A 10,210-nucleotide genomic window follows, 5' to 3' on the forward strand; every position below is an offset into this window, starting at 1 on the left:
AACAATATATTTTAACAGTAAAATATATTTCAGTAAACATAAAAAGCTATCACACAGATCATTTATTTATATATCTTATTCTTAGAGGTGGGTCAGTGCTATGCGAGCTCCTGACGTTACTGCGACCTGTGAAGATCTATTGTGACGGGTCCCCGTGAAAAGTTCTCCCTCTCCAAACCCAGACCCGTAAAGTATCGGGCTATAAGGTAGGGGGCGAGCTCTTTTACATCCTCAGGTTTATTTATTTATTTTAAAGAAACAAACAGTCGACAATGATATACATAATAACATTTTTATTTAAAATACAGTTTGAAGACAGACCAGCAAAGTTCCTAAATAAAAATACATATTTTTAAATTGTGTTACAACAAAAGGATGTGTTTATGTGTATTTGTATGAGAGTAAGTGTAGATGTGCGTTTATGTGTATTAGTCCGGGAGTAAGTGTTCAGGAGTGTGCATCATTAAATAGTAAGTGGGATCGTATCGCAACCAGAAATAATAAGTCTTCATTTATTTTTAAATAAATTAAGGGGTATGTAAAATATATCAATAGATGAAAAAAAACATTATAGTTAGTTGTGCATATTTAGTGATACAGACTGGCAGATGGAATGAATACTTATTTTTTGTCACGCGAAAGGGGACATTAAGATTAATTTTGGAAAGTAGGTTAAAAGAGTCTACTTTATTATTTAATAATTTAGGTAAATAGCATAATTCAGATACAGTGCGTCTATTTTCAAGGGTAAAAAATGGCGGGGGGGGAGGTGATTCGGATATCCCTCAACACGAGGCACCTACATTTTACCTTTGGACCTCACTTCTCCGGCCACCTGCATACTAAGTGACATTTGACATTAAGATTGACATTACAATCTTTTTGTTTAGTATGTATTTAATAAATTAGCTTTGTTTACACAATTTGGGTCTAATTGTGAATCTAAACTACCCAGGGACTCACTTAAACGCACACAAAATCACCATCAAATTTCATCAAAATAGGTCCGGCCGTTTAGGAGAAGTTCGGTGAAATAAAAGCTTACAGAACAATTATATATATAAAGATGTGCAGCTTTATATCAGGTATTTTTGTATCTAGTGAAGCTGCTAGGAATATTTTCTTGCAATTTTTACATGTCAAACACTTATTTCGTATTGTAAGTATGTACTTAAGTTTTTTTTGCCAAAAAACGCCGTATTACGGCACAGAACTGAACTGAAAGACAGAGTGATTTTATTTTATCCTCTCTGCCTAGCCATACGGAGAAACGGCGTGATGATTTGTTGGTTTTTAATTATAATTGACTGACGATTGCGGGAGATTCTTTGAATCGTATGCAAAAAAAAAAAGGATTTAAAATTATAAAATATGTAATCTGAAGAAATAATAAAAGAAACGAAAATCCTTGAAATATTTACAGTTAATTTTTGCTCGCTTCGTGGTCGGGTAATCGGTATAGAAGCCGGTGTGTAATGTTAACTGGCGAGCGTGGCGACAGTGCCAGCGTTGAAAATCTCGACCCAGTAGCCATCGGGGTCCTTAACGAATGCGATTCCCTTCATCTTTCCATCCTCGGGACGCTTCACAAACTCCACTCCCATCTTTTCCAACCTAAAGACCGATACAATTAATTACATTAAGTTATTCAAGTTAGTGGAAATTCTTACTGATTTATCATACATGGCGTGTCCAGTATGTCAAGGATTTTTTTTACGCGACTTTACGTCGGAGCGCACGCGGACCGGTTGGGAATGGCAGTGGGGGATATTAGCTAACGAACGCTCAGTCTTCTCCGGCCATCCGGAGAGTGAGGACAGGCGTTTCCGTGGAAGTTAATTTGGGACATTGTACAAGTCAACATGCGGCGCTCGGTAGAGCAAAGGATGGCGATCAAGTATTGCCTCAAAATCGGAAAGACTGCGGCGGAAATGATCGCAACAGCCTTGAACAAAGATACTCAGCCAGATCGGCAAAAGGCCGGCGTCCCCTCGCTCTTAAAAGCAGCCAATGACTTAGTCATGAGATCATAAGTCCTGTAAATGCCTAGACTTCCATATTCCCTTCACAAAATGTTTTCCCTCTTTTATTTATAATTTTCACCAGGAACATGGTTTCGTCGTGACCGAGATCATCAGACTGGTGGGAGACTAAACAAATGTCTATGTTATATACAAGCGCAAGCGGGGGTTGTTAATCATGATTTTATATAATTATGGGAATAAAAGTGATTAACTTAATAATATTTTTAGAATAACATAAATAAATTACAAAAAAGATATAAACGATGTTTTCAAACAATGTTACATAAAGAAGAATTATAGATGTAATTTTTCACTTCATTCTTAAATATATTGTATTCTTGACTGTACTTTTTATTATCTTTGTTCATTTCATTTAAAATAGTTTTAAGTATAAAGTAATAACAATTGTATGAATTTAAGTTTTGTTTGAATGTATATAATAAAAACAGATGTTAAATATATAATATTATGAAGTTTTATAATAAAAATGTATTTGAATTATGTATGTGTATTTAAATTTTATTAAAACTATAAGAGGGGCCGCTCGTCGGTAGTTCTTCGACAGCCATGCCCCCGAGCCCGGGGGCAATTAAATGATTCACTGAAAGCACAATTCCCGGCAGTTAATTCTCATCGAATAGTGTTATTGTTTGTATTTTGATGGATTCAATAATGGGAAATAAACGTGTGTTGCCTGATTGTTTAACATTATTTCATTGAGGCAATTCTTTAAGCAGTTTATTTCTAAAATATCAAGTTTATCTAATTTTTTACCTTTGCTGCATGGGTGAAGGGATTTAACATTTGTATTTTTATCAAAAACATGATTTGACTATATAAGGTGGTTTGCAAACGTGGAGTTTTCCTTGTTATTTCTCCAACTTAATGACCTTCCCGTTTGGCCCACGTACTCGGCTTCTCATGAACCACAGCATAATTGATGTGTGCCTGAGTTAGTATCCCTTTCCCTTTATTAATTAACAATTTCCCCATATTTGAATTATTATAGAATGCAATACAAAGCTTTACTCGTATTTTACGCGTTTTTGAATCTTTTATAATAAGTAATAAGTCCTTGACTGAGTTGCAATGCAACTAGTTTTTTCTGTTTTTTTCTAATTAATTGATCAATAAGATCACATTCACATCCATTATTGCGTGCTAATGATTTAATTGTATTTAATTTAGTATTAAAGTTATCATTATTTAAAGGTACATGTAAAAGTCTATATATGGTCTATAGAGAGTCATCTAAATGTAAACCTCCAACTCAAAGATATCAATATTGAGAGAGTGAAACAGTTTAGGTACTTAGGCAGTATCATCACAAAAAATCTAGACCCCGACATTGAGATAAAATGCAGAATAGAAGCAGCCCGAACAGGATTTAACCAAATGAAAAATCTTCTTTGTGACGATAATATAAACCTTAAGCTGAGACAACGAATGGTCAAATGTTATATATGGTCTGTCTTACTGTACGCTGTAGAGGCGTGGACTCTAAAAGTTAATAAAGAATATCTCGGACCGATATGATAACCAACAATGAAGTATTACGTAGAGCCAATACTAGTAGAGAACTATTCGCCGCTGTTAAGCGCCGTAAGATTTCATATTTTGGCCATGTGTTGAGAGGTGATAAATATGCCATACTTCAGCTTGTCACGAAGGGGAAGATCGAGGGACGTAGAGGGGTCGGAAGAAAACAGCTTTCCTGGCTTCGAAACATCCAAGCATGGACCGGGATTAGAGCTGTGGAGGAGCTGTTTCGCACTGCTCAGCATAGGGAAGCTTTCTCCCGATAAATCGTCAATGTCGGGGGGACCCGACATGACAAGTGAAGAAGAAGAAGAAGTAAAAGTCTATGGATAAAACTATGAAATATAGCGAGTTTATGAGTGATGTGACATTTTTATTATAAAACTTCCTAAAGTTTTTATTTTATAAATTCATACAGTTGTTATTACTTTATACTTAAAATTATTTTAAGTTTAGACTCTTTTGTTCCCATCATTATATAAAATCATGATTTACAACCCCGGCTTGCACTCACATAGAAATTTGTTCAGTCTCCCACCAGTCTGACGATGTCGGCCATGACGAAACCCGTCACTGGTAAAAATTATAAATAAAAGTGGAATAAACTATTAGTGGTATTTTTATTATAATCATTTAACAAAGGTTTTTTGCAAATTTTTACAGAAGTTACCGCATTTATGTCAAGTGATATTTAAAAAAATAAATTTGAGATTTCAATCGATCAAATCACTTTCAAATACCTTAGATATTAACCTAAATACCCGTATAGAATCAACAATTCGATCATCAAGAGTAAATAAAGTCAAATAAATAATGACATCTGTGTAAACTCAGTCAAACTAATACCGCAATTTTTGAAGTGTCGGTAGATGGCAGCAGAGATAAGATCGTATTAAATGTCGAAGTCAGAGCATTCCCTTAAGATATTAACCGTTAATAAATAAATAACTCTAACGTCATCGATGTTACATCACCTATCGCAAGCGGCTCGCACATCCGGCACCATGATCCCGATGTGGCCGAACCCCCTCGGAGCCTCGTTCCCGCTGTGGAAGTCCTCCTCCCCGCCCCAGTTGTGCGTGAGCTCGAGCGTGGCGGGCTGCGAGAGCGCCCACGCCGTGCGGCCCTCGCGCGGCGGCGCCTGGCGCGCGTGGCCCAGGAAGTACAGCGAGAAGCGCGCCTCCGGGAAGTCCAGCTTCCGCAGCAGCGTCATGCCCAGCCCGCGCGAGTAGAAGGGCAGCGAGCGCCGCGGGTCCTTGATGCGGTACATCGTCTGCTGGAAGATGTAATCCTGCAACCGGCCACGGGAGACTGTCTATCGTAAGAACTCGTCAAGAGAGGTAACAGTATGCGTGATAGATATATTTTACGAGGTATATTGATTTATTTTATTTTATTTTGAATCTTGAAATAGGCCACACATAAACATATTCTTATGTGAGCTCTAATAATAACTTAGAAAGTAAGTTCCGCTTGGCAGGTCGAAGCATTCACAAAGTTCACATTCACAAATCACAAATATTTGCAGAAAACATACACACGGTATACCGTAAGATTTTCCCATCAGTATCTATAGATACTGATGGGAAGATGAATGCCTCCAGAAATTTAGTTCTCTTAAATAAATTGTATAAAAGTATTTTAATTCTTTAAATTCATTAATTTTATAATACCTGTAATAAAAAAATATGTTTTAATACAGAATGCCACTTCATACATTTATTTATTTAACACTTTATATACATATACATCGATCGATGCATTCGAGATGCGGTGTTGGAGAAAGCTGCTGCGTGCCTTGGACAGCCAGAAGGACGAATGCATCGACACTGAAAGAGCTCCATATTACAATTCGTCTATCGGTGGTGTGTTTGAGATGGATACTGTCTTTCTTTGGACATATTGCTAGACGCGAGCCAGACAATCTAGAAAAGGCAATAATGTCTGGCCGAGTTGAAGGTAGGAGAATCCGGGGTAGAATCCCATATAGATGGACTGACCAAATAAAGGTGGCTACGGGGCTAAAATTTGATGAGTCAGTTCGTCGGGCTGAGGACAGACTGGAGTGGAACAGGCTAATTAGAAGTGTGACTGACTTGGAAGAAGAAGATACATATACAATATATATACATATAAGAGCGGGCTCTTCCTACCTACCCAAACCGTTCAGTTTGAGAAAATTACAAATACATGTACATATTGAATCTTACAATTTTATACAAAAATTAAAAACAAAGATTAACAAAATAAACAAAATTAACACTATACTATGAAGAGAGGAGAGGGGATGGGAACGAAAAAAGAAGGGTAAAGGAACAATTTAAATATTTAGATAGTGACATTTCAATCTTGACTTAAATGTAAATAAAGACTCTAACTAATGTTATTCCACAATCGAGCGGCTACTACTGTGAAAGAGGAGGCAAGAAAATTAGAGCGATGACAGGGTATTAAAGGGGTTCTCTCGTTACTAGAACGAAGAGATAGTCCGTGTTGTGAAAGAGGTTGGAAGAGCTCTCTCAGATAAACAGGCGAAGTGGGATATTGTGAAGAAGTGATAGAATGTGAATGTTTCTTCTATGCCTGATGCTGAGGCGGTGTAGTTGCGTGCGATACTCGGTTCAAAGTTTGAATGAAGTATCATCTGATCTGGCTGTTTTCTGCAAAATGCATATTGTGTGGTCAGCTGGACTTTAAAAAATTGTAAAACTAACTTTAAAAAAAAAAACTTAACTTTAAAACTAACTAACTTTCTTGTAAAACCAACATAAAAAAAATCAATCTTTACAAAACTCGGCTCTTAAATTAATTAACAGATCACCTAGAATTGATAAGGAAGAGGTACCCGAACTTTTTATAAAGCAAGGTGCCTGTCTGTAAATGCTATTCCCTGGCTCAAATTTGTTACTAGATATCAATTTGATAGCAACTACCAGAAAAGGTATACACATACGCACAATACAAGGCTAGCACAGCGTGAAGGTTTGTCAGTAGCGAGATTTGTGAACAAGTATGGCCAAAGAACACTTCATTTTACAATTCCTATTCCTAAAATTTTCAATAAGATTCCTAAGCAGATCTGGAAAGAAAATGTTGACAAAACTTTATATTGATTATTATTTTATGTTAACAGTCATGTATTTAAATTTTTGTAAATAAATTTTGTGTAAAAAATATGTATGCTTTTAGTTCTTAATAATGTTTATATAAAAATTTTAATTTATGTAATTTCTTCTTTGTAAAGAAAAAATAAGAAACCTGCTGACAAGCCGGTTTCGCGGTTTAGTGGGTTTCATTATTTTTCCTTTTATATTTTCTGTTCACGTTTACCTTCTTTTTTTTATTTTTATTTATTTACAATTTTAAAAAACCCGTTAGGGTTACATTAGAAATTTAATATTGTCTAGTCATTTTATGTCTCGTCTAGTCTAGTTAGTTCAGTCATCATGTGCTTTTTCAGATTGATTTTAAATTTGTCTCCAGTAAAAGTTTTCAAGTAGTAAGGTAGGTCGTTGTAGTGTTTAAGTTCATTATGTAGTATTTTTGACTGTTCTGTGTTTGTCTTTGCTTTTTCAATATGATAGTGTTGTTGTTGTCTGGTGTTATATTTGTGTATGTTAGCATTTTTGACTAATATTATTTCGTCGTCTTGTATGTTTCCCAGTGTTATTTTGTGCACAATTTTTAAGGTCTCAATTTTAGTCAAGTAGTTTATGTCAAACTGGTGTGTTTTTTTGTACAGTTCAGTCGTAGAGGTCAGGTAGGGTAGGTTGTATGTTAGTTTAAGAATTTTATTTTGTTGTCTTTGTATTCTTGTTATGTCTGTCTTGTTGCCAGTTCCCCAGAAGGCGATCATGTAACTCAATTTACTTTTGACATAGGCTTCGTACATCATAATTTTTTCCTTTCTCGGTATATAATCTTTAATTTTGTAGAAGAGGCTATGTAGTGATGCCATTACTTTAGTGAGTCCGTCTATGTGTTTTGTCCATTTTAATTGTCTGTCCATTGTGAGTCCTAGGTAAGTCACATGTTCTAGTTCTTTAAGAGTTTCGTTGTTTATTTTTATGTTCATGTTATGGTTCTTCTTTTGTGTTTCGAAATGTATTATATTGCATTTCTTGGCATTTAGGGTTAAGAAGTTTTTGTTTGTCCATTCTAATAGTTTTTGCACGTCATTGTTGATGGTTTTAGTCGTTTCAATGTCATTTTTGTTTTCATATAAAATTCCTAAGTCGTCCGCATAGATTGTTTTTTTTCCCATTATGTCACTGTGTATTATGTCGTTAATGTATATTATATAAAACAATGGTCCTAATATTGATCCCTGAGGTACTCCGAATTGCATTGTTGGTATTTCACTTTTGTGTCCTTCAATTTTCGTAAACTGTTTTCTTCCTTGTAGATAGTTTTCCTTGTAATATTTTGAGAGCTTGTCCCTTAACTCCTGTATGTTGTAGTTTATCTAGAAGGGTATCTATGTGGACTGTGTCAAATGCCTTCTTGAAGTCAAGTATGAGTGCAGTCACTGTATTTCCTTTATCAATGTTGGTTTGTATAAAGTTGCAAACTGATGTCATTGCTGTGGAGGTACCCTTTCTTTTTTGAAATCCATGTTGGTCTTTTGCAATAAAATTAAGGTTTTCGAGGTGTTGGTATAATTCGATATGTTCAATACCTAATGATTAATGATACGCCTTACATCAGAACTTTCTAGGGCTGGCTGTTTTCTGCAAAATGCACATATTAGGAAGCGTGGTCAGCCAGACTTTAAAAATCATTAAAACTGGTCAAATACATAATAAAATTATAAAAAACCGAATGTATGCATTATTTTTCATTTGTCAAAATAAATCCAACTGTTGTGTAGATCTGATTATTCACTCTTTTCACAAAAGTGCTATCATCTCAGTTTCACTTTTCTATCGCTGGCTGCTTTCTGCATAACTCCGTTCAATTATACCTATCTCAGATTTGCACTTTTGCGCAATTGATTTCACCATTCGTAACCCTGTCATACGTTGATTTCTTGATGTTCTTCCAACGCAAACGTCCGATGTTCCAACGGGTACGTCTCGAAACCGGTAGACATAGAAAAGTCGGTAAGTGGTTTTATGCAAATATTTAATAACATTTAGTAAATAATTATTCCTCGGAAGTAAACATAAACTGTTTACATCATAAGCGAGGTAACTAAATATAATATGAAAATAAACAGGAGCGAAACTAAAGTGATGACCGTTGCCCGTAATGAGCGGCAAATAAATGTAGTCATGTCGGGAGCGACTCTGAAAAACGCCAAAGAGTTTGTTTACTTTGGAAGCAGGATCACAGAACTTAATTAATAATATTAATAAATCATGGTTTATTAACAAAAATAACAATTACTTTACCTACTACATACACACTTAGGTAATAGATTTCTCTGGATCATGTCTAGTCTGCCTAACTAGGTACAACCTGTTTTAAGCAGACATTTTTATGCAAAATAAAAAATAACATTAGTACCTACTAGTTAATTTATTATACAGTTATACAATATTAATATAGAACCATTTATTATTTAAGAATATTTTTGAGTAAATTTTACGATTTTTCTCTACCTAAACCCAGAAACAATTTTTTTACAAATTTATTTAATTGTATCCGGGTCATGGTTTTGCAATGTTCGAGTAATATATTGAATATTTTGGGGCCCAGAAACCTGAAATTTCTTTGCCCGAATTCAAAGTTTGCGGTGGACTCCATGACCCATCCTCTAGTTTGACTTCTGGTATTGTGGGAGTGTTCCTTTTGGGATTTGGTAGAATAATTTGCTTTCACAAACATTATTATTCTAAAAATGTATAATTGCCTTATACCTAGATCTCAAATAACTTGACGCTGGGGTACCTGAAGGGCTTTTAAAAAATTATTTTAACTATTGATTTTTGAGCAGATTCGAGGTTTTAATATTGATTTATTAGTGCCTCCCCATCCTATTATGCCATAAGTTATAATTGAGTTACATAAAATAAAATATAGTTATTTGAGTTTAATTAGGGATAAGATGTTACGTATCGACTTGGAGATATGGAAAAGTTTTCTAATTTAATTTTTCAATTGATTACCTTTGTATCCGGATCTTGGACACTGCATAGCTGTTCGGCTTCTTCATCCGTGAGACCAGCTGCCATGGTTCTAAAATAATAAGGGATATATATTTTTTTTTTAATATTACAATATGCTCGATGAACTACTCAAACTTTTAACTACACAAATAAAATGTTGAATTTATCGCGAAAATAATACTCAGACCTTATCACAAAAATATGATAGTTACTGATAACACAAGTGCAATGAATTATTTCTTTAAATAATAATTAGTATATTATTAATAATAATATAAATAACTTTCTAAAGTTATCTAAAGACGCTTTTTAAGTGGAAAAGGCGTTATTTTGTCTTACCTGCTCGACGTTTGGAGGTTATTAATTATAAATGTGCGACTTTATGCACTTTCCAGAACGCACTTTTAATTGAAAATGCAATAATTATAAATTAGACAAGCAGACCGGGCCGTGCGCCGCAAAAAAAAATGTGTTAACATTTGTTCGCAAATTGCACACACAGTTGTAAACGTCAAAAGTTCTATTGAATATTTGTGG

General features: G+C 34.8%; 1 protein-coding gene across 1 annotated transcript; it reads right to left on the reverse strand.

Annotated features, from left to right (window-relative positions):
* Positions 1 to 9: 9 nt before the first annotated feature.
* On the reverse strand, positions 10 to 10,173 carry Glo1 (Glyoxalase 1). The gene is made up of 4 exons (XM_088235487.1): positions 10,013 to 10,173; positions 9,674 to 9,743; positions 4,538 to 4,854; positions 10 to 1,614 (listed from the first exon to the last, which is right to left on the reverse strand). Exons 2-4 carry the CDS (start codon positions 9,737 to 9,739, stop codon positions 1,479 to 1,481), a joined length of 519 nt encoding a protein of 172 aa, XP_088091613.1. The 5' UTR covers positions 9,740 to 9,743; positions 10,013 to 10,173; the 3' UTR covers positions 10 to 1,478.
* Between the last annotated feature and the right edge of the window lie 37 nt (positions 10,174 to 10,210).

The sequence above is a fragment of the Micrasema longulum genome, unplaced genomic scaffold, assembly GCF_059751315.1.
Source record: "Micrasema longulum isolate JH-2025_06_02 unplaced genomic scaffold, ASM5975131v1 h1tg001381l, whole genome shotgun sequence".
Lineage (NCBI taxonomy): Eukaryota > Metazoa > Arthropoda > Insecta > Trichoptera > Brachycentridae > Micrasema > Micrasema longulum.